The sequence below is a fragment of the Oenanthe melanoleuca genome, chromosome 1A (genome assembly GCF_029582105.1).
Source record: "Oenanthe melanoleuca isolate GR-GAL-2019-014 chromosome 1A, OMel1.0, whole genome shotgun sequence".
In the NCBI taxonomy this organism is placed as follows: Eukaryota; Metazoa; Chordata; class Aves; order Passeriformes; family Muscicapidae; genus Oenanthe; species Oenanthe melanoleuca.
In genome coordinates this window covers 16,754,038-16,781,377 of record NC_079334.1, presented here as the reverse complement: position 1 = coordinate 16,781,377, position 27,340 = coordinate 16,754,038, and the positions used below count along the sequence as shown (strand labels likewise).

The following is a 27,340-nucleotide window of genomic DNA, read 5'->3' as shown; positions in this document are numbered from 1 at the left end:
CAAACTGTCCTGCTTTGGCACAGCTGCAGACTGCAACGCAGTTACCACTGCTCTAGACAGTGGCTGAAATTCAGAAGTCCTACTACCAAAATATATTCAGCCTATGCTATGGGAAAAACAACAAGCTTTTTCTATGGGTGTCAAAAGCAAGGCTACAAGTCAGGAGGTTCTGATGTCGCTTTAGAGGAGCTGAACCACAGGATCACAAAAAAGTGCACGGATTTCTCCTGGTTCAAAGAGGAATCATGAGGCAGAGAAAGAATTCATGTCTCCAGACTTCTTTATCAACATATGTTTAAGCAGCACCACAGTTATCTATGGTACTTTTATTATCCACTTTTTCAGTATCTTGGATCCACAGTTACTAGTACCTACGTGCAGCCACAACAGCATCTAAAATAAACTACATTATTATCAGAACTGAAAGAGACATCAATCCATAAAGATGATGAGCAGAGGTGCCAGGTAATTATAACAGAAAATTGACTAGGAAAGAAAAAAAGGATTCAAAATTTCTTCTCAACTCAACTCAACTGAATTAAAATTCCCAGTTCTAGCTCAGCTTCAACTTCCCTCACCACCCAGATCTGGAAATATATTCCATTTTTCTCCTGCCATTTGACTCTCCCTTCCCACTTTGTCTGACCTAACTGTGGCACCCATCTTCTGCTACCACTCTACCCCAGGGGTTTGACACTAAAGACCCAGAGGCATAAGAGGTATGTTGGGCACTGCTAGCAAATACAACATTCTCAGTCGCCAAGACATGGACTTGCTCTCAAACAAATCAGCTATCAAATATTTCTCCAGTTGTTGATCATAGAATCAATAATTGGGAAAACAATCTCTAGTTAAACCTCTCTAGGAAGGACATGGTGTTACTCAAGGCTGCAGCATTGCAGATAAGCAAAGGAAACTGAATGTTAGGAAAAGACAAATAAAACTTGTACATCAAATGGGAAAGAGGAAAATGTGGGAATAAACTAAGCTGAAGGATCAAATGGCTCTGCATGCCCTTTCCAACCCCAGAAAAAGTAACAACTCCATGCTAATGCTATTGAGGGCTGCCAGCCCAGTCCCTTGGGCAGGGCTCAGAGAGGAGCCCAGCACACCAGCCTCAATGAACAGTAGAATGCTCCACTGTGCTCCTTATTTCTGAAACAAAAATATCTGGCAGTGCCCTTTTTAAAGCATTCCATTAAGGCAGAGGCTTTTGGGAAGAGTTGGTCCTTGAATGCCAGGCTTCAGCTGGTTTTGTGCTATGTGTGGCTCTGCCTGTGAGCCAGTCGTAGGGGTACAGGAACAGAGGGCAGCAGCCCACCCCACACAAGCCATAGGAAATTCCCTCCACGTGTTTTTCTGAATAAAACAAATCAAACTTACACATAACCTGTTACATTTTCCAGGCAAAGAAATAAAAAAATTATTGGGACCATTTAGTTGGTTTAGCTGCTTTGGTCATATGATCCCACTTGAGATAGCTGAGCTAGAGGTGTAGAATCAGCATCTTCCAGGTGCCCAGAGCAGTAGTAAAAGCTTTTAAAGAGTAATAGGCAATTTTGTTTGTCTTCCTTTCTCCTTAAAATAAAATAGCTAGGACTAGAAATTATAGATCACTGCATTCTTTTTATAGAGAGACAATTCCTTTCCTCTTAAAGACAGTGCTTTCTTTTGGAAATACAAAGCTTGTTTTTCTGTCACTCTAGTCTCTGGTGGGGGGAAATCAACAAACACATTTGAATTAACTTTAGAATAATTTCTCTTGTCAAAGACAAACCAATTTCAAATCAAAATAGCATTTGTTATAGTAAATAGCTTGGTGGGAGGGAGTAGTTTTGAAATTCACATCTAACTCATTACAATTAGGTCTTCATTACATTATTATATATTGTATCAGAAAAACCCCACCAATAAAACAACAAACCAAACCATAAAATTATTTAAAAAGAAAAAAAGCTTTCTAACTTTCTTTTGACAGTGTTATCAAAGAACTAAAGAAAACTATTCCTCCCAAGGGCAATGCAAAAAAAGTGTCCCACTCTCTCAAGCACAAAATCAAAGAATCATTCCAAGGTCCAACATGATCAATACAGCAATAAATCTCAAAAACTGATTCCATAGCAATTTGGGGGAAAAGGAATAAACTCTAGAAATTACAACCGAAGATTTCTTTCCATTTTACATATAAGACATATTCCTGAGCCATAAGTATTTGTTGACTACCACTAAAGCACAAGTGCTCCACAAGGCAGAGCTCTCCAAGTTTGAGTGCAGGAGGTGCACAGACTACTTCAACATAACTGTCATAACTATGGACTTGCATAAGCCCACCACAAATTCCTTATTTTTTCCCTTGAGGAATCACAGTCTGAGGTGCCAGGTCCATTAAGTCTAAGATGTTCACATCACCTGGCACCTCCCAGGGCTGAGGAACTGGAAAGCAGAGATGTGAGGACAGCATTTCTCCTGGCTGGACTAAGCTGCACCTCAGGGAAGACAGCAGCTGGGCAAACAAATCCAAGCAAATTCCATTCTGTTCTACCTCTGAATGTTTCCCAAGGTGTTTATTTGTGCTTGCCTGTTTGATGGGAAGGTAATCAAATGGGTTTAATTCCTTCCTCTTAACAGTTTTTGGGGTTTTTTTTTGGAGAAGAGTCAAGTGTCACCTCTCCACCATTTAGATCCAAAGTTCTGTGGAGTAAAGACACAGAATGCCTACCAAAGGCATCAATCTCTCTGACAGTGAGCTCTAGATGCCCCACTGCAGACAGTGATTTGTTATGCTTGGAGCACCTGACTGCATGTGCAGAAAAGCTGCATCCAGAAAAGCTGGTAGTGCATGGCTGTGTAAAAGCAATGATTGCTATTACAATCATTTTCAAATTCACATTTTCAAACACTTGCAGGCTTAGGAGGTAAGCACGTTATCCATCAGAAGAGACACACAGACTCGAAGAAGTTGCATGACTCTGCAGACCACAGACAGAGGATGACACTTCTTCTGTTCACTCCTAAGATCCATCTGCACAAGCCCTTAGTGCAGACTGTACACAATCCTACTTCGCCTATTCCTGCTGTACCACTCTCTCATGAAGTCACAAGTGGCTCAGCAATGTGACTCCTCACAGCCTGCACCAAACCACTGGCAGCATCTCACCTGGCAAGAGGTCAGCATCTGCACTTTCCACACATACAGCATTAAAGATAAAAGGAATGGTGTAGAAGCATGTCAAATCCACTCTCCATCCATGCATAAGGTGATAAAAAGAAAGCATTAAGCCAATCAGGAATTAATCCTAGGGATTGATTCCTTCAAAAGAGGAAAAAAAAAATTCTGAGGTTGTAAAGCTCACAGAAGCACTGGGTCCACGTCCCACCTCACTGGTGCACACAGATGGGCCATGGCAGAGCTGTATCATGCTCCATGTACCATCAGCATGGTCTCCTTTAGGTCACCAGCAGAAATCTGGATGGGACACAGACATCTTTACCCACTGTGACCAAACAGGAGGGCACTGTGGAGCTGTGGTTATTTCACTCTGCTGCCTGTGCCACTGCTTCCAAGTGAATGATGCCAAAAGTCGGGTGTCAACAGATGGTCCAAAAAACTCAAGCATTTAGTAAGCAAAAAGTAACATACCAGCTTCAAAGCTGGCTCAGACACATCTTAATCAGCTTGCTTCTAGAAAAAGAGCCACAAATTCCGTAATCATTACACTTTATTAGGAGTTTTATTTTTTCATTTCATAAAAAAAAAAAAAAAAAGAAATTAAAAATCAGCCTCTTCAGTAGCACCAGTTACTTGAATGCCAGGCTTAGTAACTCACTCATTTCCTAAAATAACTAATTTTTTCTTGGTGATCATCTAGGTTTGCTAGAAATAGCCATGGATTTATAATGCTATTTTGATAATCACTGCAGGCTGCTTATTAGCTACCTGACACACTGATACTATTTCAAGTATTTGGCAACAACAGAAACTACTTCAGTTCACCAGCAGCAGCTCCTATTCAGGAACTGGTGCACAGGCAAACATACACCAGTCAGAACCTGCAACCAAAACCCCTGAAAAGAGCATCCTCACCCAAGATTTTCTGAAGAGAAATCCTTGGTGCACATCTGAGACCACCCTAACAAGTTCATTCCCTCTCTGTTTCCAGAGGGAACGAAGTCCTGGTCTAGACCATGTAAAACAGCACGTTTTTCAGAAATGCTGAAAATGCCTAAAAACTTTACACGCATGAGAACTGTGGGTGCTCAACACCTCTGGAAATCTGGCTTTCAATTATAGAATTAAAGCAGAAAGCAGTCCTCTCCTGTTCCCATAACAGGGCACAGAAATATAACCCATAATATTTCATATTAGTATCTTAGAGTAAAATTTTGATAACTACTATTTTCTTTTTCCCTGTAGAAGTCAGCAACTCATCCATTCAGCTGTGTTTATGGTCTTTCTCACCCAGGTTTCTCAAACTCCCTTAAGATATAAACTCATTTTCCCAATCCTTAATCTCTGCAACCTCTAATTCCACTTGACAAGCCAATTTAAGCAGGATGAACAAGCGCACGAATCTTTGAAAGAGAAGTGGAACATTCCAAAAGGAAATAGGGAAATCAACAAATTTCTCCAGAAGTTGCAATAATCCTTTTGACCTTGTGGTTGCTTTTCCCTTGTCCCTTTCAATCTGTGACTGCAGGCTGCTTGACTAGGTGAGGAAAACAAAACAAAACAAAACAATTCAATAAAATTCAATGCACAAATTTGCAGTACATAAAAGTGTCATCTTTGGAAAAGCAACTCAGTTCATGGTGAATTTGCTCTTGAGAAAATAACATGGAACAAGAAAAGCCTAACAAAAAACAAAATCCACACAATAGCTTGGCACCCCAATGTTTAACTAAGGCCAAATAGCCAAGATGAACAATCATTACCTCTCCCAGCTGAAAATTTCTTGCTCCCCTTTCACCTACACCCTCCTGGCTCACCCCTACTACTGTGTCATTTCAAAACCTTTCAGCTCTGAGTAGGCCTTGAAATACTAACTCAAATCAGAAGAAGAAAATGGCAGAATAAAGAGAGTAATTCAGCATTAATATGCTGAAAATGGGAGAACTACCTGCCCCCATGACAATTACCTACACCCCACTACAGGCAGTAAGAGCCCATTTGGTGAGATGCTGAATGTATTCACAGTGAGCCAAATCAGAACTGCTTCAAGCTGTGGTTATATTAACTCAGAGCACCACACTCCAAACCTGTTATTTTCAAACATCTACCGAGAAAAAGAAAATCTGATGCAAAAGGTATTTTGACAGTTCTTGTGTTTGCTCTTTTAACCCAGAACAGCAGTCCCAGTCCCACACAGAGCAAGGCAGCTTTCCCCTTTGGCTTGGGTCTGTCAGCTGGCACAGCGAGCTCCCTGGGCAGGCTCCCCTGCTCCTTCCAGCCCCACCAGGGAGCCGCACGCAGCTGACGCGCAGAAACACGGCTGGCGAGCTCGGGGTGCCTGCAAGGGGCTCCCCCTCCCTCCAGAGGAAGCCACTAAACAGAGTCTTTCTGGCTTATTACTCTCTCCGTGCAGCAAATATTAACAACAGAAGCAGCACAGAAAAAATTCCCTGCTAAGGATTAAGAACATCAGTCCTGACCTTCTCTCTATGTGGAGGGAATTCAAGTGGCCCTCAGGAAAATGAAAGCAGGATTTATTTTAAATGGACCTTTTATGGAAATGACTGTGGTTTCCAGCTCATCACATAGACTCCATCAATAAATAGCCTTATTCACCTTGCTGTGCCTTTGAAGCAGGTATTGTTCTGGAAGTGTTGTGGCATATAAATTTTGCTAGGCATACTTTCTAACTATGCTGGTACTACTGCAGAATATTATAAAAGGCAATTGTTCCCCAGAAAGGTCCATAAGCTGTGATTTATTAATGAAATGCCAAACCTGGGAAACGAAGCAAAGGTCTCATGAGTGCAGGGTAAAGTAAATAGCATGACAGAATACACATAATGAGTGCTAACAAAAACAACAGAAACATGCACACAAAGAGAAGATGCAAATTCATTCCTCTCCTGGATGGTACTGAACGTTGTCAGCAAGGAAATTTAGTCTGAAAGTCACTAAAGAATATGCTCAGATGATATCCATATATATAATCCCTCAGATAAATGGCAATATGATGCCAATTACAGCACAAAATAAAGTCATCACAATATGGTACAAAATGCCTTGTCTTGGCTAAGAAGCACCACGCAAGGAAATTCAAAGAGGCAGCATCCCCTTTAAAATTAGATCTGAAATAAAAAACAACCAAATGTAGCATATGAAAGATCACGATAATACATATGTCAGTCACATGCAGTGAATATAACCTGAAAACCACCACAATTTCCTATACCATATGTAGCCCCATCGCACAGAACAGCCAAGTATGTTCTTTTAAAAAGTTATAGAGCACACTAGATGCATTTTTTTAATTTATGAGAAATGATAGTCGCATTCCCCTCCTCAGTCCTGAGCAAATTGCTGCACATCATCACATGCTCCTGCTGAACAAGCAGAAGGTAACTTTACAGTTCTGGTCACGAGCACAAATGCATGAGGGCCATCAGTATGAGGTGCAATACACTCCCCCAGACTGGCCAGGTGCAGAAGCCACTGCTTCAAGTTAGGTTTGCAGATCACCCTGCTGAATTAGCCCATTACATACATGAGTTTTCCCAGTATCAGCCCTCCATATATCAGGTGCCATAGTGAAAGTGGAATCCTACCCATCATGTGCTCTGCACACAAACATCCACAGCTACAACTACAGGACAAGCTGCTAATTAGGCAGCGACCTAAAAATGCCATGCAGCGTGGCAAGGGTCTTCCTTTCATGCTCATTGAATTATTATGACATGTCAAAGAAATAACTGTCATCCTGATGATAATGCCAAGAACTGTCCTCCCTCCAGTTCACCAGGTGTTCCCCGTATCTGTCAGCAACGAAAGGCAGTGCCCTGGCTACCCTGGGGCCATCTGAAGCACCTGATTATTTTTCTGACCTTGTGAATGGCATGTTTGATATCCACTGAGGGAATACCGAATCCATTTCCTGGTACCTTAGTAATCCATCCAGAAGTCACACGACATCCATTCCTCATAGCCAAGGCTATCTTTGACAACGAACAATAAATAAATGTCATCCTCTTTTCCCAACTATTACAATTTCTCTGGGATGCAAGCATTTTCAATACCACCCCCAGCCTTTGTCACATCCCCAGCACACTGCTTGAAGCCTGTGTGAGGAAGTTCACTGCAGAGTTGAGCAGAACTGTTCACAGGGAGCTCTCCAGCTGATAAGTGAGAGGGATTTGCTCTGCACAGGAGAGACGACCCAGAGAACAGAAGTTATACACAAGGAGCTAATAAAGCCATTTTTTAAGTGACCTCCTCATTAAGTAAAGAGGAGGACAACAGTGAAGGTGCACAAGCAGGATGAGAAGGGAGGTTTCTCTCTCCAAACAAACTGGAGAGCTGCCTTCTCTGTTTCTGCAGTTTTCAGCATTAAATCCTGATCTTATAACAGGCATGTTCCAAGGAAAGCACCCATGGGCAGAAATCTTCCACTGTTTCTTCTCTTTTGAGGTATAACAATGTTCACAAAATGAAACAAGAAAGCTTTGTGCCTTAGATGTCCTTTATCAGCACCACACATACATGCCCAACAGAGTTACCCTAATCACAAACGTCAACAAATTAGCCCTGTTTAAAATTCAAGGACTACAAAGGCAGAAATCCAATCCATGCATTCTCTAATTACCGTCCACACAAAATATTCTGTGAGTCTCCTGTGAGTTTGTGTTGTAGATGCATACACATCACCTCTTGCCACTGAAAATCAGTTCAATGTTCACTGGACCAATGTCTTCACTGCTGCCAAAACAATTTCTGTCATTTCCATTCTCTATGCTGCAGAAAGGAAAGCAATGGTGCCACTGAGAATGAATATGAGGTTTTGATCTTTCTTGCCCCTGCACACCTACACTCTAAAGAGAGGCACACAGACTGCATGCCTGTTCACTCTACAGTTATTCCTTAGGAAATTGCAAGCTATCTCTTCCAGGTTAGACATTGCAATGAAAAAGGAGAGGAAAATGGCTGCTAAGACTGTTCTGTTTGCTTCAAAAAGAAAGCAGAACACCTTACACTTGACGAAATGTGAGAAATCAACTGATACATCTCGTGCTGCCTCTAAGCTGTAAAACACTGAGTATTTGCTTGTCTGGGGCTTGACTGAAGGATGGTCCTTCTTGGGGGAAGCAATGCCCTAAAAAAGGCCAATGCTGCTCCACTTGGAAAGATGCTCTCCTAAGACCCTAATCCAATGAACTGTGCCTGCAGTTCAAGTGCTCCAAACTTCCCTCTCCCTGTTATAAAAGGGATTGTTTGAAGTCAAATGGCATAATTTATTTCCAAAAAAAGTTCTGCTTCCAGTCTGCTTTCCTCGATAATTCATATAACTCAGCCCAACACAATCATCTTCATACCACTGAATGGCAGTACCGTGTGATTCAGAGATTGTGTAAGTTTTTAAACATAAAATAGAAAATAGCTTCAGAAATGTAAAATTTCCTGAAAAGCAAAATATTTTAAATTATACTTCTAATTATATATATACACATGCTCCATCCTTCAATGTGTTCAAGGCCAGGTTGGATGGGGTCCTGAGCCACCTGGTCTAGTGAAAGGTGTCCCTCCCTGCCCATGTCAGGGAGGTTGGAATTGGATGATCTTTAAGGTCCCTTCCAACCAAACCCTTCTGTTGTTCTATACCAAGGGCTGAGGGAAATATGTCCAAGTTGATCCCCAGGAACCATCACCAGTTCCATGTTCACCACGGGTTTGTTGGAGGCTGCAAGTGCTCATGAGAGCACTTTGTCAAGATGGTTCTATTTTTACTGGATTAGATACAAAAGCAGATCACTTCAGATCCAATTTATTCAGTGTTTGGAGTTTTCAAGGATAAACAGAAAGGAATCTTTAAGATGAATTTCAAAGCATCTATTAAGTAAGCACTCAAAGAGTAAAATCCATGCTGTTTAACATTAACAGTGGTCAAGAGCAAAAGTGAACTTTTCACAAAAAAATTACAACTTGCAGTTTCAAATCACAGTGGTATTCATAAATCCAGACTGAATCAGTTTTTTTTAAAAGTAATAAAAATATGATAAAATCTTTTTCAAGCAAACCAACAATATTCTTCCTATATATAGTTCTGACAGCAGGAGAAGAAATAAAATGCAAACAAAACTTCAAAGAGGATGCAATAAGATTTTTCAGAAGTCTTCAGTACTGGGCTAATGAGAATTTTATCATTAACTTCCCTGAGAACAGAATTAAGTCTAATACAAACAGTTCTGAATCTCTCTAGCAGTGAGTAATGAAGGCAGGAGGAATATGAGATGATGTACAACCTGCAGGTAGAACTGGTGAATACCTAATAGGGTGTTTTCCCATATTTCCCATACAGCAGCTGCCAATGTATTATCTAAATTAATGACTCTGCAGTCTCAAAGTGGTTCATTTTCTGTCTCTTATCAGGAGCACAGGGAAGACTTGCCAGGGTAGACTGAAAATGTACATGACCTGCACATTTTAGCATAACACAGCTTTTAATACCTGACACCCTTCAACTATGCTTTTCAGCCACACATACATTTAAGGAAGAGAAGCCTCAGTACTATTTCCAAAGTGACTACCAACACCTTTCCTAAAGAAGCTTCCACAACTCAACTGAAAGAGAAACAGCTTGTAACTCCCTATGATCCACAAAAACCCCTTCCATGGAAGTCCATACCTGACTTCTGACAAGGCTTGTACAGTCTCACTTTCATTTCTGCAATATGATTAATGGTACCTCTGAAATGCTGAATTTGGGAGTATGGCTTACCAACTATATTATTTACGCTAAAGAACAATTTCCAGGTCATTTTCGATTTCCCACATTCCATTACTCCGCTGACAAAAAAAAAAAATCTTCTCATCAAGTTGTATCCAATGTTTAGGTTTTAGAAGCATAGCAAAAGTGCAAATAGAAGAATTGATTTTATTTTCAAAAGGCTCTGCAGATGACAGCTCCCAGTCCTGTTTGAAGTAAGTGACAAAAAGCCTAATTACTATGGGAGAGGCAGAGATGCTTAACAATTTCAGTGGGGTTTGGATCATTAGCAATAATTGAATGTAGGAGTCCGGGCCAAGTTCTGCCCTCAAATCAGACCAATTAAAGAATGAGACATTCAACTAGAGAGACATTTTCATCAGTTGAGCTTGCCTGCATTAGCTATTACTGGTATGGTTTTTCACCTCACTCCAGGGCATTCCAGAGGAAAACATGTGCTTACCAACTATTTCATCTGAGGATTAGGAAACAAAAGATTTTTTTTTTCCCTTATTATGCTGTATTGCACGGCTTTTGGTGTTACCTTGAATGCAGCAATGCAGTGTAGGCTGAGCAATGCCATCACCAGCACCAGGAACACTGTGGCTAGGTTCCTCACATCCCAGATGGACTCAACCAAAGGGATGCTGCCGACCTGCCAGTCGTAGCACAGGGTGATCGGTGCCAGCAGGAGCCACGCATTGAAGGCCAGAAGGTAGGAGTAAGTTAAAAACCTGCAAATGAAAACAGGTAATGTAACACATGGAATGACTGACAGCACAGAAAACACTTTCCCCTGGCATTTACCACATACCACACGGGAGGAGGAAACAACCAAAAAAACAACACTGCACCAACAAGCAGCACCACACCTCTCTGCCAACAGAGATGCTAGCACAGGTGAGGGGCACTTCAACAGGTCATTTGAAGAAATAATGAAAGATCAGTAATATTTATATGGTTTCTATGCACCAGCCTTTGGAAAACCAACAGAACTTCGACTGCTATTTGAATGTCAGATTTTTAAGTGACTTTCTGCCAGCTTAAACAATAAACGAATAACTACACAGGTACATACATATATATTGAACTTTTACACAGTTCACTGCATCACTGCTGCAATACAAAATATCCCTCCAGCTGGGTTTAACTTACAATTTAGGACTTCTTCTATCTGCACCACATGGAGCAATTAAAGTCAGACCCTTCTTTCTTTTCTCTTTGCAAATCAAGGCACGGGGAGAAAATACAGAAAATAGGAGGGTCAGGCTGATTCTTAGCCAATCCCATCACAGTTTCTTAGGACTGGGGCCAGACTGCATTAGATGTGCTGCAGAAGTGATGGGGAAGTAGGGATTTCAAATTGTTGTAATCTTCAATAATTGTTATTCTCAACAGAGGGGAAATTAATGGGGAATGCAAATGGGGAGCATGCTGCCCTCTGGGAAGTATGCAGGGCTTTCAAAGGATTGAAAAAGACAAGCATGAGTGCTGCTGGGTTAAAGAAAACAAGAAAAAAACAAATCAAACCAACACCTCTTCCTGCCCCAGGCTTTTACTTCTTGGCATCTACTTGCCAAAATGTGCACCTAAAGTTGAAATATTTCTAAGTGCAAGAGACTGCAGATTGATTATTACAGTAATTGTGAAGTCAACCAAGTAAAATTGTGACAGCCTTCAAAGAGACAAACCCATCCTTGGCTTGCAAATGGAAAAGTCCAAATTGTACACAGTACCAAAAATGGCAAATACTCAAAAAAAGGAAAAAAATAACATCCTATCCTGCACAGGATTTCTTCCATCTGAGCCTGCTTTGGCAGCTGTTATCACACCCAGTTGCCATGGTACATTGCAGGTTTATTACAATGGTAACAAAGGATGGCAGAAATGTCAAGGCATGTAGACAGAGGATTGTCTCACTTGCCACTGACAAACATGCCCCTCTGCAGTAAAAATGCAGCCCCTTACAACATTAAATCTGTGGCAGAATGGTAAGACACTAAAGCTAAGTGTGACTCCAGGAAGGAAGTTCCCAGATGGGTGTTGGGCCCTAAATTTCTGTGAAAACATATTTAAATTACTACAAAGTCAGGATATCAGTTTCCCTTTTCATCCAAAAAACAAACATCTCCAGCAGCACAGTGACCCAAAAGCAAGGAGGCTGACTGAGCTGGAATGTTTAACTGTAAACAGTCACAGAGGCACATTCTCATTTTCCCACAGATCTTTCTAAACTCCCAATTCTGCAAAGTGGGATGTTCTCACATTTTTTAGCTATTTGATACACTTTACTTACACCCCCCTCCCATTCTCCTCACCTTCCCCACTCTGAGGTACTAAAGAAAAGGGAAAGAAAGAAAATCCATCTTCTCTTAACAGAGGCAGCAATTAAAAAGCCAGTTCCTATTTAAGAGAGCATCCCTCAAAAATATAACCTAATTTTGCTCAAATGATTTTTAAAATTTTAACTGTTCACTCTTTCTAAAGAAAAAAATTCTAGTCACCAACCCAATCTCTTCTGGCACACATTACAGAGAAACAAAGCAACACAAAATTTGATGAGAATCACACCAAGGCACTCACTCATGGCATTATGCATGGCCTGACCCACCTCTGCTCAGCCACAATAAAACAGAGTTCTCCATCAGCCTCAACACATCACCTCAGAAAAGGCCTTTATTTACAGCTACTTACTTCAAAGCCAAACTGAGATCCATTTTTGGCTTTATTGTGCAAACAAAAGCATGTCTGTTTAGATGAATCTGAGTAACGTCATGGCCTGTGACACACTAAGTACAAGTGTGTATATCTGACAGGATTTCCAGAAGCACTGAGCTGGTTTGGCACTCAATGCTTTAGAAAAGCCCAGGTTTTGGAGGGAGTGTCCTTTTATGCCCTGGCATATTAATATTTTCAGTAGGCATCACAGTATGCATACAGGTTTGTATGCAAACCACAACACACAGCAGAAAGCCCTCCCCTGCTTACTCAGACTCAGGAACAAGATGACATTTGGCATCTTTGTGAACTGCAGCATTGCAGCTATGCACAGGCTAGTTGCTTTTCTGTATCTTCACTGATAAGGCAGGAGCTGATATAACCTTACACAGCACAGAATAAATAAGCAGTTTGCTACCATAACAAATTCAGCCCAATCAAGAGATATTAAGAGTAGCCAGATCAGTGCGAGTTAATGCATTTCTGCTGGAAAGGTAAGACAAGCTGCTGTTGAAGATGGGAAGGCAACTCCAGCCACTCACTGATCAGGGTAAGTTTGCAAACAAGTGTCCATTCCCAAGTGCTTGTGAGGTTTCAGACTTCCTTGGGAGCTTTGCACACAGCTTGCTGCCAGAGGCAGCTCCCAAAGGAGAAGCACAATCGCTCCATTCCACTAAGGCAACAATTAGTCTTTAAATACTCTCTTCCAACAGCAGCGAAATCTTTTAAAGCCTGTGACAATCATTACCACCAGTGTCCAGTCAAATGGTTGGCCTGTGCAGACACCCTGCTGGAGAACCCAGGCCACATCCCTGGCCAAGCTCCCTCACTGAACATGAATGTGACATTAGCAGCCACGGGAACTGAGATCCATGAAGGCACTGCCTGACTTTCGGAGGCATTTGTAAGCAGCAACAAAGCCTTGAGCAGGCTCTGAGTCAAGCAAAACTTTGGATATGCCTTCAGCACTGGTAACCTGTCCTTGAAAATGATGGATGGCTGTATAAAATAAAGCACTTATAAACTATTGCTATTCTAGATACTAGGAACAGAAAAATAACAGGATGCTAATAATAGTTACTGACAATCCAGTACTGCTTTTTATTTATGGCTCTCAAGAGCATATGATATGCCTTTCCATCTATGTGACTCTTGTATCACAAGCTAAGGAGAAAGCTAACAGAGGAGAAAGTTTGAAAGAAACCTCTTACCAAAGCTGACACCTCAAGGAACTAATTTGCAAATTTTGAAAAGACTTGAAGATTCTGAAATCACTCCAGGAGCTAATTACATTTCAGCAGCCTACCTGCAAATGGCAACAAGAGTATTTTCTTTTAATTAGTTGACTGAGTGAACTACATTTTAAATTAATGATCTTCTTGACATTGCTTCGGGTATCTGCTGGAATTCCAAGGGAGAAAAATTCCTGCCTGTAGCATCTCCCACTCTCTCAGTTAATCCCATGAAAATCAGAGTATTTATATAAAATGCTCTGTATTTATGCATAGGTGAGGTGACTGGAAGATTCTGCCTCTTAACAGGCAAACAGTTTTCCCCCAGGCCAGGTAACAGCATTTGCATTGCAGCAGATTTTTATTTGCAAATTGAACACGGAAATCCAAGTTTCAGAGGGTATCAAGCATTCTTTTCACTTCTCATCATCTCTGGCATGCTCAGAAAAACACAGTTCCTTCTGTAGGTAGCCAGTGTTGTCATGGCAATCCAGTTTGTTTAGTTCTCATTTTTTTTAGTTTCCATGTTCTGTTGCATGCTTTGAGACAAATACAGGATGACTCATACCTAGAACTTGTTGCAGAAAACAACTATCTGAACTGATTGTTTCTGCTGCAAAACTGAACACAAAGGGTACTACTCAAAGCCATAGCCACATGACAAGAAAATACTTGAGGAATTGTCTGTTACCCATTGCTGTAATAGAGACCAACGAGCTTGGAAAAGCCCTCATCTCAGCCCTGCCAAACCCAGGCAATCAGAGCACAAAGACTGTGAGACTAGGTAAAAAACAAAAAACAAACCAGATTTATAGAAATTTAAGAGGCATTTCCTGTCTTTTCTGATTTTGGAGCAGTTTAAGCTTTTTCCCCACAGCACCCAAGGACTGAGATTATCGATTACTTTCTAAAACCGTGCTACAAGAGTGATCACAAAGCTCTGACCATGTCCCACCAGCGCTGCATGGAAAAGTGGGGGGGCCAGTGATCCTATTTTTTGTAAGTGCATACTGTGCTAAAACCTACCAGCCATCCAATTCTGGGAGAACCCATCCCATTCCTGGCAGGCAACCCCACCCACAAAGACACAGTGGGTACCCACCTGCAAGTGAAACCTCTCCCAGCACTGGGGATTTTAGCAAAGAAAAGGCAAACCATTCCCCTAGTTGGGGAAAAATGGACCTCTCTAGGAGGCAGGTAATAAGTGCATTTAACTAGTATTTGAGGAAAAAAAGAAAGAGAGATATGAAGTAGCTGAGGATCTGAAACAGAAGCAGGAATGCAGTTTTTGCCCTTTCAGAAGTCACAGACCCTGATTATGCTCTTCTGACATGACCTGCACCCTGCCAGGGAGGCTCCAGTTCACTATGAGGGTAAGAACAGCTTTTTTATTAAAGAAAAGGGTTTTTCATTCGTACTAACAGCTGAACTGATTTTGGCTCAAGGCTCTCTTCATCCTCTAACAAAGCCCTAAACCCAAGTGTGTTTGACAAGTCACTTCACAATAATGTCCTCCTAGGACACATGTGGCTGCAATTATAATCAGGTGGTGGTATTTCGGATACTGTCTTCAAATTGTATATATTTACACTCCCCCTAGGGAACTCCCAGTCCAGTCATACCTTCCCACACAAGTTTATTTTTCTGCTCTGTATATTGTCAGCCTAAACATTTTCTTTTCAGAGCCTTAGAAGAAAAAAAATTCCCACTCTGTCTATCCAGCTCGTTCAAAGATAGTGGAGTAAACTACACAAACAAGCAGCAGGCAGAGAAATTCCATTTAAAATCCAAATGCAAGTATAAGTTAGATAGAAAATACTTGTAACTAGAAAAGTACCTGTGCATTCCCTTTCATCAAACCTTTTGCATTTAGAGAAAAGAGCTGCCAATCAGTAGAGGATAGTAGTAGGAAAGATAGGGATAAACAGAGAGCTGCAGCTTGATGAATAGCAAGGTTACTCCTCTGGAAGGAGAAAAGCAGACTGTGTTGTCTCCTATAGCTACACAGCCTGAAGAGCTTTCATCTGGAGAATGGCTCTCTCAGTTGTTTTAACTCTATAGCTGAGAATCTAAAAAATACCAAATCCTTCAAGAGTAAAGACTGTGAAAGAGCCTGTGAGTTTCCAGTGAAACCCAAGCCTCCTGTCAGAATCTCAGTGCTGGAAAACCTGAGACTGACCTTGCAGCGTTTTCCTTCTGCAAACCCCTGTGTGGTGAGAGTGAAGACATGCCTTGGGATAATACCTCAGCTCCTCACTAACAGCAGCACATTCCAGAGTCAGGCAGCCCAAATTCCCCAGGATCACTGAGGCAGCAGCAGATGGAGGGTTCTGTGGACAGCCACTGAGATCCTCAAGAAATTAAAAACATGCTCTGATAAACCCGCTGCGATAACATTTCTGAACACAGCTCGTGTCCCAGAGCCTTACCCACCCAGTACTGGTGGGAGCCAAAGGGACGTTCTGGGCACACTGCTTTGCCCCAGGGACTGGCCATTCCTGTGGAAGTATTTTGGAAAGCAAAATGCTTTCGGGCCTGTAGGAGTCAATGGCCTCTGCTTTGGCTGCAGCCTCTCTACTCCACATGCAGACCCTGGCAGGGAAGGCTTGTGTAACCAGCAGCTGCAGCAAGCACCATGGCCCATTAAAATACTCATGAAACCCCAGAGCAGCACTGCCAGGGTCTGCTCATCACACTGAGAACACTTGTGAGAGAGATGCTGAAATCTTTCACGTGGCTCTGGGAGCACCACTTTGTCTGCAGGGTGGCCTTTGCTTTGGAGCACCATCTTCCAGCCAGCTCCCACCACCCCTTGAAATGAAGAGTTCATGCTTAATGGTTCAGGCTGTCTGGGTAGCCATGAGAGCGATTTTTACCACCACAGTTGTTTTCCCTTTTGTTAGAAGTGATCCCTGAATGCTGGGTGCCTGCAGAGATTACTCGTAGGGCTAAACTTAAACACCTTTGAGCACATGAAAGAAAGCACTGACAAACCAGGCAGAACTTCAGCATTCAGGCAGCGTGTGCAAGCCTGGCTGATTAAGAGCTGATATGTCACAGGGGTCTATTTTAATGCTATTTTTTAGCCTAAGGTCCATGAAAACTCCATATCAAAGTAGTTGCTACACTTGACTTCTATTTGCTTGGCAGAACTGGCTGGCACAGGGACCCATTTTCCCAGCACAGGTCTATGGTTTGCCTCTCGGTAGTTCATTCCCTTTGAAGTTACAACTGGGATGATTAAATGCATTGCTCAGAAAACAGTCATAAATCTCTGTGAAAAGGATTATGTGCCAGTTTTTATGTATAAGCACTTCTTCAGCTTTCTGCAGCACTGAATTCTCATTTACCTGATTGAAACAGCAAAGCAATACAGAAAGCCAGCTTACAGAGAGAGAGGTTCAACCACAGGACAATGTTATCTCAAGGCAGTCCAAGTAGAAATGCATTAACTATTTAAGGAAGCACCACAAATAACCTGCTTCACGCCCAGGGTGATCAGCCACCAGAGATCACAAGGCAAATGCCAGCAGAAATTAGTACAACTTGACTCCCAAAGACATAGTTTTTTAAAAACCAGACTTTTAGTTAGAAATTACAGGTAAGATTTAAGCTGTTTCACACAGCTTGAGACATGCTGCAGAATGGATTTTTCCCTTGTCTTGCCAGTGTTGGTAATAAAATCTGTTTATTCAGAGGCCTCCTACTTCTTTCCCCGCAAGAAGGGAGAAGAAAAAAAACATTGTGCAAAACATATGAAGCATGTCAGCCCTCCACTCAACACCCTCCTAGCTCTGGAGCTGCACTTTTGGTACACTGTTTACATAAAGCTGGGCAGCCCTCAAAACCTTTCTAGTTGCATTCTCCCTCTGTTCTGTCTGATACAAGCAAGAATGTTTGAACAGAGGTTTGGGATTGGTTTTCCTATCTCAAATGTTGCTTACCCATAGCAGATTTGGAGATCAAAGTCTGTGTTCTTTAAAGTAAGGCCACCGGAGACAGTACATCCTGCAGTGCACAGCAGCCAGGATGGACAGGCTTTCATGGCAGGGCTTAGGAATAGCAGGATTCCCAACACCTTCATTTCTGCCTCCACTGAGAAAGGCAATGATGAACTCATCTTCTCAGACCACCTTTGCCAAGCAACACGATGAAGGCCATGGAAATGTGGCTCTCATTTATGTCACTAAACTCTGAGGTATTTGGGAATATTGTAATTTTAACTATCGTAGTTTAGTGAGCATGATGAACAGATGACTGTTTTTAAAGACTGAAAAACTGCCATTATTTCAGCATATTATGCTCTTCAATTGTTAAATAAATCATTATCTGTCTACTTTAATTTATATATTTGTGTTGTCCAAGATTGGAGACAGCTATAGAACACATAGGCATTTTCTAGGGCCAAACTGAGCCAGATCAAAGCAGTGACCAGAAGTCCATGCCAAGATGATAATTTTCCCCCAATTCTTAGCTAGGGAGTTGGACGAGTTGGAGTTCCTGAGTTGGATGTGGCTTCTGCATATTTAGGAGCCTGGATTTCTTATTTAGGCTTGGCAAATCTCTCTTTGAGCCTGCACAAACATTCAGCACACTCCTGGTATCCTGCAGAAAGAACCTCCCTAGCTTAGCTACCTGTTGCAGGCCACTTCCTTGGATTGCTTAGAACTTGTCTTCTCTGAGATTCATTCCACACACCCTAAGTTCTACATGCCCCTCCTCCTCCACACAATCATGGATGCACAGACCTCTCATAGCCCCAGTCTGCAATGAATGCTATATCAGCTCTAAGGGATCACAAATTCTGACCTCAGAAGTCAATGCTTTTTCAACCCCCTAACTTACACCTAATGTTGGCCCCAATAAACCCTGCAAAAGTTACAATGCTCCATTGGGTTCGTCCAGTGTCAGCCAAGACCCCTCTAGACCTAACTCAATGAATTTCACAAAGACTGACACACATTTCCAAACTACTGTTCTTCTTTTTTTATTCCACTGTTATCAGCCTTCCTTCTAGTCCCACAGAGCTGGCCAAGTCTTAGGATAATTTTCAACTCTGTTGAAAACCATAACATTTACCCTGGCGAGACGTGCACAAAAACCACATTTCCAGCTCAAATAAAGACAGCTCCTTGAAAACAGAAAACTCCCATTTGTGACCTAAATGATCAGAGTTACAAAACAACTTGCCCACTGCCTGAGAATAACCCTTGCTTCAACTGCTGTAATGATGTTACTAATCACTTCAAGAGCACTACCCAAAACTGATCCTTCTTTTAGTTTCTGGTCTCCACACCAAACTTAGCTCTTCCACTGCCTTCTTCCCAACTCAACCCAACTTGCAATTAACATCTTGACTTCAGTGCTGCATCCTAATTACTGCTGTCAAAACCTTGTTAAAAGCTTCCCACACAACACCAGCACAACACCAGTTCAGCAGAAAGAGCTTCAGCTTGACCACAGCAAGATAAAGTCTCAGGTGAGAGCTGTAGTTTGAGTCTGACAGAGGAGGAAGAAAAGGTTTGTTGCCAATACTAGGGCTGTGGCAAAATGGTGCATCATGGGCTGTCAGTTCAGAGATGGTCACTGGGTCTCAGTGACTGCAGGACTGACACTGAGACCTGCTGAAGGGATGGATTTCCTGAATGGAAGGTAAAGCCTTCTGGGTAAATTGGCTAAAATGAGGATTAAGATCAAGCTCAGCAGAAGTGGAAGAACTGGGATAATTAAAGGGTTTTAGAATCCCTTCAGAACAGTAATACTGCTTCTTACTGAAATGGATTTCCTTAATTAGGTTTGGAGTAGGTAGGTGTTTCTGGACTGCAGGTGAAGCTAGGGCTGCTCTGGGGCCAAGGGAGGACATCAGCCAGCAGCACTCTGACTTGTTTTTCCTAAGGCTGTTAATAAAATCCGCAGTGCCAGAGGTAAAAATAGTCACTGCTTCATACCCCGAGAATGACTTAGCTTTTGGGCTTAGAAAACCCTCCCCTGTCATTACAAGAGCCAAAGAGACAAATATACAAAAGAACATGTGCAGCACAGAAAAGGTAACTGAAATTAGGCCAGGATCATTTGTGGCTCAGTGACCCCCATCTCAGCATAAACATATCAGAAAGGGACAGCAGCAAATCCTGCATGCTGTGCTGCACTGAGTCTGGTATTAATAGCTCCACTAGAAACAAATACGTCAGAGCTTTCCAAACAAGACAATGTGCTTCCTGGAAGCACTATTAGCCTTGATGATAATAGGACCTGTTGCTATGTTACCATAAAGGTTCCCCAAATGAGATCTAGTCCAATTCTGCAGCAGATGTTGAATAAGGATTGGCTGATCTTAACCTGTGTCTCAGCTGCAATTTGACTGTTGGAATGAGGAGACAGCAAGGCCAGAACATGACACACAGGAAGATTGCTCCCACTTTCATTTGAGACATCAGGAAATTCCTCCAGAAGGCTCCAAAGTGTCTTTCAGTAGCTGAACAGAGCACTCATGCACATGGCCCCTTCACCTTCACTGCTCAGTCACTGATATTAAACCAAGAGGCATGGTCATCCCCTTTTATATAAACTTCAGCTGAAGCCAAAACTCTGAATGCTTCCATCCCAAATCTCAGGAATGGCCTATTTTAAGATTTAGGATTATGCCTCAGTTACTGAGCTTTCCAGTCCTGTGCTTAGGCAACTAAACTATATTCTTTGGGCTTTGCATAAAAATAAGCAAACATTTTTCAGTAAGAAAGTACCTGTAACACAACCCTACAGCAGGACCTACAATGTGCTTTGGGGGTCAAATAGTTCTGGTTGCTTTCTATTCCAGACAGAGCAATACCAAGAAGTAATTAAGTTTAAGACAACACAGCAAGTTTTTTTTCATTGTCACCTGCAAACCATTTAAGTGTAGGAAAATGTAACATCAACAGCACACTTTTGACTGCTGTCATGGTACCTTGTCAGTAAATACGGTGAGAATGAGGCTGGATTGTCCTGCTCTGAAAACATTGGCATGGAACCTCCCATTATCCAGAGGCGGAAATACAACACGAGGATCACCTTCAAAAAAGAACATCCCAGTTAGCAATGCACTACTAAGAAGAGCCAAGGCCTCCAGCAAATGTTTTGTTGTAATAGCTCTCCATGTTGAGCACAGCAAGTCAGCTCAGCACCTCAGGCAAAATTCAAGTTTGCCACCTTAGGGTGACAAAGCTGCCAACCCTCAGCACAGACAGCACACTGGGACTCTGTGTGTCCCTCTCCATGTCTGCATTCCTGACGGCAACTGACATATCTCAGTACCCACCACAAAGGCAAAGGGACAAATCTGAAGGACAAAGGCTGAAGGACAAATCTGTCACTCTGCTGCAGTGCAGGCTGCAGAATTGTGCTACTGACCTCTACCTCAATGCAGAGGGGAAAGTCATGGGTGATGACTTAAAAGTTCTTATCCTTTATCCGTGCTGGCATAGGTGTAAGGACAAGCTCCACTGGTGCATCTCATGCTGTGCAGTCCTAATCCCTGGAAGGATTTCTGCAAGCTTCCACTCCTTCACCTTCCTGGTAACCACTTGTCAAAGGACAAGCAAGGGGATCTGGCTCTGGAGCAGCACAGGGAGCTGCACACCCAGATCATTCCCATGGAAGTGCTTGTTTTCTCCTCTGCTACATGTTGAGCCTCGTATGGAGCACATCAAGCAGTTTTTCTTACGACTCACTGAGCCCTGCATTGGCATTAACAGCATGTCATTGACAAGGCAGCTCATTGCCACAGAATCCCATGTATTTAGGGCAGGAAATACCTGCAGATGATTACAGGGCTGCAAGGGCAACCACCATAAATCAAAAGGACGTTTGAAGTGAAAACACAGTAATGTTCTTGTTTCTGCCCAGTTTTCTAGACTAATTCCCCAGCCTAACTTTGTATTAAGATCTACCATCTAAGCCTTCTGGGATATCACTGTGCATTGTTCATTCTCATCAAACACCCAGAAATACATGGTCAAGTCCATTCATACTTACGTAGCTTATCACCAAAGCAGCTCTCTTCAAAAAAGGCCTTGCAGTATACAAGAAATTCTGGTTGTTATTGGCAGTCAGGTAGCTGAAATATAAGGAAACAAATATGTGCTGAAGTACTTTGGAACACTAACTCATTTTTCAAGTGGAGAAAAATGTGTGCATTGATTTAACCACCCTAAATGCAATAATAATGACATCACTCCTACTCTTCAAAGGCCTTTCCACATAAGTAAAATAGTGAGACTAGTTCAAGTAATACACACTATAATACCTTGCAGTTTTGCCATCAAAATCTGGTTTTGGTGTGTTTGTTAGTTTGTTTCTTGTTGTTTGGGCTTTTTTTTTTTTAAATCTTCAATTAACCCCTTAATCCTCAGAAAAATCCCAGCTGTGTCTCAGTGAGATTGCTGTCTTCAGACTCCCAGAAGACTACACAGAGACATATTTTTAAAAGGTCACCCAAACAGAGCAATTCAATTTTAGACAGTGATTAAAATGCAAAAACTCCTTGTTCCCAGCTCTCTGCTCAGTCTCCAGAGAGGAGAGTAACTATCTAGCAGAACTGATTCTAAGCATTTTTGGGGGCATATTCTGCACGCTGAAGTTTCATCCCAAGTCTGCTGACAAAGTGCTGTGATAATTAATTGCACAGAGGCAAACACACAGGTGGCTTACTGCTGTAGGAATGTTCATAAAACCCTTCCTGTTTCTCAATGAGTAAAATGAAACTGTATTTGGAGGTGAAACTATGCATTTATTTCAATATAGAGTAGAAGCACTTGCCAAAGACTAAGGAACTTTCTTAATATATAAACAGTGCCATATCCATGACATAAATTTTATTATAATTCCATTTCTATTGAACCTTACAGATGCTCCATCATTGTAATAAAGCAATGATAAAAAGAAATACAGAAGAGACAACAGGAATATTTTAAGCACATAGTAGGTAAAAAACTATTGAAAAGAATGACAACTTATTTCAAGAAGTTATAAATACCAAGTAAACAAAATAAATTCAGAAGGAAAACACTTGTAGGTTCTTCTGTATGACATACAGTGAGTATCAGGATACTCTATTTAAATGATTTACAAAAACTGCAGTTTGTATTGCAACACCTTCAAGCAAGCTACCTTTCCAAGCATAAAATCCTCATATGTTTCTCCTGTGAACACTGAGCAGATAAACCACATCTTATTTCCTCTCCAAATTCCTTAAGACAGTGTATCACCTGACTGCTTCCACTCTTCAAGTCTTTGAAAAAACAAACTGAAGCACTTCCTAATGCAGCCAAGAGTCTTTAATACCTGGGGGTTTGTTCAAATTTTCTATGGTAGGAAGTTTGCAAGCCTGGTCACCATGGTGAGATGAAGAAAAGATTACACTGCAGAGAAAAAGCATCAGGGCAAAGCCAGCCAGAAACAGAGGCAGCATTTACCAAGATGAAAGAAGTACATCTGGATGCTCTGTACAAAGGAACTGCTCTTCAGAAAACTTTCCCTAAGTGCCATGCCTAAAACTGAGAAACTAAACCACACAGTGTAAAGCAAGCCAGACAACTTTCAGTCTTTGGAGTCTACTTATTGTGAAATGTTGACATTTAAGCACCAAACATGACTTAAATGTCAGACTAGTCTTCAAGGGCTGAACGCCTCCAAGTGCAAAGTTTCTTGAGTTCCCACTGATTTTAATCAGGCTGCAGCAAGTACAAGGGAGATGAAACTAAGCCTTCAGCTTTGTCTCCCCATGAAAGGTCAGGCTGGCCTTCAAGTGCTCACCATGGCTCGGCTCCAGAGCCCACCAGAACCAAAGGAAAGCCTCTCACTGACTTTAACAGCATTTGGACCAAACCCCAGGCTTTTGTCCCCCACTGGAACCCTTTATGAAACTCAACCCCTTTATGATCTGCAGCAGGAAGTGTTTGGTTGCACTCTGTTTACATTTTTTATGTGTGGAAAGAGGAAAGCCCTCTCTATTCATCACACTCTCTGGCTCTTTTCAAGAACCTGTTTTCACTTGCTTTCACTTTTAACTCTCTGCAACACTTTAGGCAGGAATTTTCCATTACAAATATTTTCTGTAGGTAGAATTATTCTGAGAAAAAATCAACTAGAACAGTTCAGCTCTTCCTCCAAGGTTTCAATTACAGACAGAGGAGCACTTTTATGAGTGTCAAGAAGTCTGCCAACTTCATCCTGGAGAAGCAGCATCACCTCCCACCAGCGACCCAAAACTTATTATCCCCAGGCCGTGTGTTTGCTCTCCTCCACAGAAGCCACCCGTGGTCAGGTAATGAACAGTTCAATTAAGGAGTGAAACTTTTCCATTTTGAGAAAGCTGCTGTCCTGAAGTCTGTCTGGAAACCACAAAAGGTAACATGATTCAATGCTCAGCAAGCCTGCTCTCCACCCATCAGACTGACCTGCAGGAGTGGCAGAAAGGGACAAGTCACACTCAGTGCCTCAGAGCTTTACAAGAACAAGGTGGCCTTCCAGGGCACCTTGCTGGGCTCCCACCTGTGCCAGGGAAGGTAGCTAGTAAAACTAGCTATCCTACATCTGGTGCAGGTGAAAGAACACCACACCTTTGTGTCTTAAAGCTAAATGAACTGCTGGATGAGGGATCTGCATGAGGAAGTTTGCTGAATGTCAGTGACACACAGCATGGGAAATGCAGTAGCTTTTTACACGTCAAACTGCAGCAGCTTCTTCCACATAAAATCTCAGCTTGCAAACATATCTAAGGTTACACTGAACTTTGCTCAGAAAACCTTAAGATCAGCCAAAGCTCTTAATTTTGTCTTTAGCTAGGAGAAGCAAAGAAATTACTATTTTAACAGTTAAACTGTTTTATACCCCTTTTTAACAACTGCCTTGTAAAAAGTCATTTACAGGTCAGATTTCCACACATTTGCCAACCTCTGCAGGCTGCAAAACATCCCTCAGTTCATGGAAACCACTCCCTATCACCTGCTCCACCCCAACCAGCACAATTGTGGTGTCAAAAACATGCCAAAACACACACATGCATTCACTCCCACATGAGAGTGGGTGTGGGACATAGTTAGGGAAAGTGTGCTGATGGAAGCCCCACACAGCACTATGCCACCTCCAGAGTATGTCAACATTTCAAGGTGTGGGTCTTCCAGACCTTCCCAAGAAAACTGTAAAATTAGAGGAGAAAATCCAGATCCTCAGGTTGGCTGAACAAGTGTAAAAAGAGCCCATCTGGGCAGAGGTTCCACTTCTGCTTCATGCCAGCTTTCCCACAAAGCAACCCAGCATGTAATTGCCTGCTTGCTATCTTTTAAAAGCCTTTCAGGAATACTTCCCAAAGCAACCAGAATCACAACAAACAATAAATCCAAGGAAAGCTTATTAATGCAGGGACTTCCCTCGTGCAGCTCGAGCAGAGGCCAAGACAGATATTTGGCAGTCCCAGCTTCCTGAAAAGCACGGCTCATCCTGGAATCAGTTACATCATCAGGACACTCCAAGGTTTTATAATTGAAGACAGCAGGGTAGGTGGCCCAGTAAAATTCAATATGGTGCCGTTTACAGGAACATACACTTTGCTGGTACCAGATGAGCTCTGGGTTAATCAAAACAAACTTCTCGAAGAAGCAGGCAGCTTTTTTAATTTGCCTGTGCCATTGGAGGCACCTGGAGCTCACAGAACAGTGTGGGGCAGCTCCTCAGCTGCTGTTCATTGCCAGGGCTCTGTGAGCTATTGCAGACCACCACTGGAAACAGGTTTATCCCACACTGCAGCTGACTCAGCTCTGGTATAAAATGTGAGCTTGCTCTGTGCTCTCTTTGAAGGCTTTCTCAAGGGAAGCAGACATACAAATAAGATCTGTGATGGACTCTCTATCAGGAATCTCTAAAAGACCAAAATAAGTATGCAGCAGAACAAGTGTTGGTATATCAAGAGATTGTTTTGGCCAGGTCACTTCATTCTGAGAGGATCATTGCTCTTATTTATATTCTTCTTAGGAAACAGATCCAGCTCCCAGCAACCACCAGATTTTTGAACTAGCACTTTTAAACCCTTAATACTACAGGAAGATACTGGATGATGAATAAAAAATCAAGGCTGTTCTCTTATTCCTAATCATTGGTAACAGTAAGACACCTCTAATCAAGAACATTTTTAAACTTAGAAGGGGCTGTTTTAAGTGCATGCCAAAGCTTTAAGTCATTGATAGATGCATACCTAATCCTAAATCAGCTTGACAGACTCCCCTGTTTAGAATAAGCAAGTTTTACAGGAGCCATATGCTGTCTGTAGAGACCACCTTAATTTCCTACTTAAAGAGGACTTCCTTATCATAGGTCCAGACAGATGCATCTTATATTGAAGTATCTTTTCTACCTAGCTCAGCCTATAATCCACCTTGAGGACAGTCCTTGAAGAGAAAGTGTGTGCATGTAATATCCCAGGGAGAAAACAAGAACAAAAATCCATCATGGAGTAAAAAGAACTGATTTATTTTTTTTTTAATCAATATATTCTACAACGTCTGGATATTTAACTTGCTTAAAGTACTTGTCAATTCAGGAAATAAATACCAGTCATAGCTGCAGGTTTTGCAAGGGAGAAGAAAAGCCCTCCAGTTCCTCCTTTATGAGTAGAATTGACCTTCCCCACAGCATGTGTGTGGCATCTTTGCTCCTGATCTCCCTGGAGAGCCTTAAGCCCCAGCAACCACTACCCACGCAGACTCAGATGCATAAACACACACAAACAGGAGCACTTCTACAAACCCTTTTGGGAGCCATGGAGAAGTTTAATGGAAGTCACAACTGTTTTAACTCTTTTTCACTGATAATGTCACGTATTCTTTGTGTACATTTTCAATTGTGACTGTATTTGGAATTCTTGCTGTTTATTGGCTTTTTGGGGAAAGCAAGGGCAGAGCATACACAGCAGAGAAGGTGATCCCACTCGTGGCTTTTCCTTATTCTCTGCAGCAGTACATACTTCATTCTGTGTGGGATGAAAGTAGAGGAAGAAAATTGGGAGGAACAGGGAGAGGAGGAGAGAGAGGCACAGTAAGGGATCAGGAACAGAAAGAGAAAAAAGGAAAGTAGCAAAATGAACTTAACAGATCAAAGATGTGACCGAGAACATGAAAAAGAGTTTCTCTTCATACCAGACATTCCACCAATGCAAGGAGGAGACAAAGTGGAGGGGGGCTAACAGAAAAAATAAGAACCCATCAAAGTATGGCCACCAGATCCGCCAGATCTCAGGAAACCAAAACAACAAGCCTGCACTGAAAGCTTCCATCGATTTCAGCCATTTTATTTTCTCTGCATCACACACACCTGAGGCATAGGCTCATTTCTCCCTGTCCTAGCCCAGTGAAGGGCTCCTATAGACATATTTCAAGTAGCTACACTGTAAGCAGCACTGACAGCAGCTCTGGCTGCTCCCCACATTGAGCT

General features: G+C 42.0%; 1 protein-coding gene across 4 annotated transcripts in view; it reads right to left on the bottom strand.

Annotated features, from left to right (window-relative positions):
- Positions 1-27,340, bottom strand: part of TMTC1 (transmembrane O-mannosyltransferase targeting cadherins 1) — a 133,177-nt gene that overhangs the window by 61,027 nt on the left and 44,810 nt on the right. For all 4 annotated transcript variants that reach the window (XM_056510618.1, XM_056510611.1, XM_056510603.1 and 1 more), the window contains exons 6-8: positions 21,890-21,971; positions 20,823-20,926; positions 10,471-10,660 (exon numbers count right to left, since the gene is read on the bottom strand). In XM_056510618.1, coding sequence (XP_056366593.1) covers positions 10,471-10,660; positions 20,823-20,926; positions 21,890-21,971 — 376 coding nt within the window. The remainder of the gene's footprint in view (positions 1-10,470; positions 10,661-20,822; positions 20,927-21,889; positions 21,972-27,340) is intronic.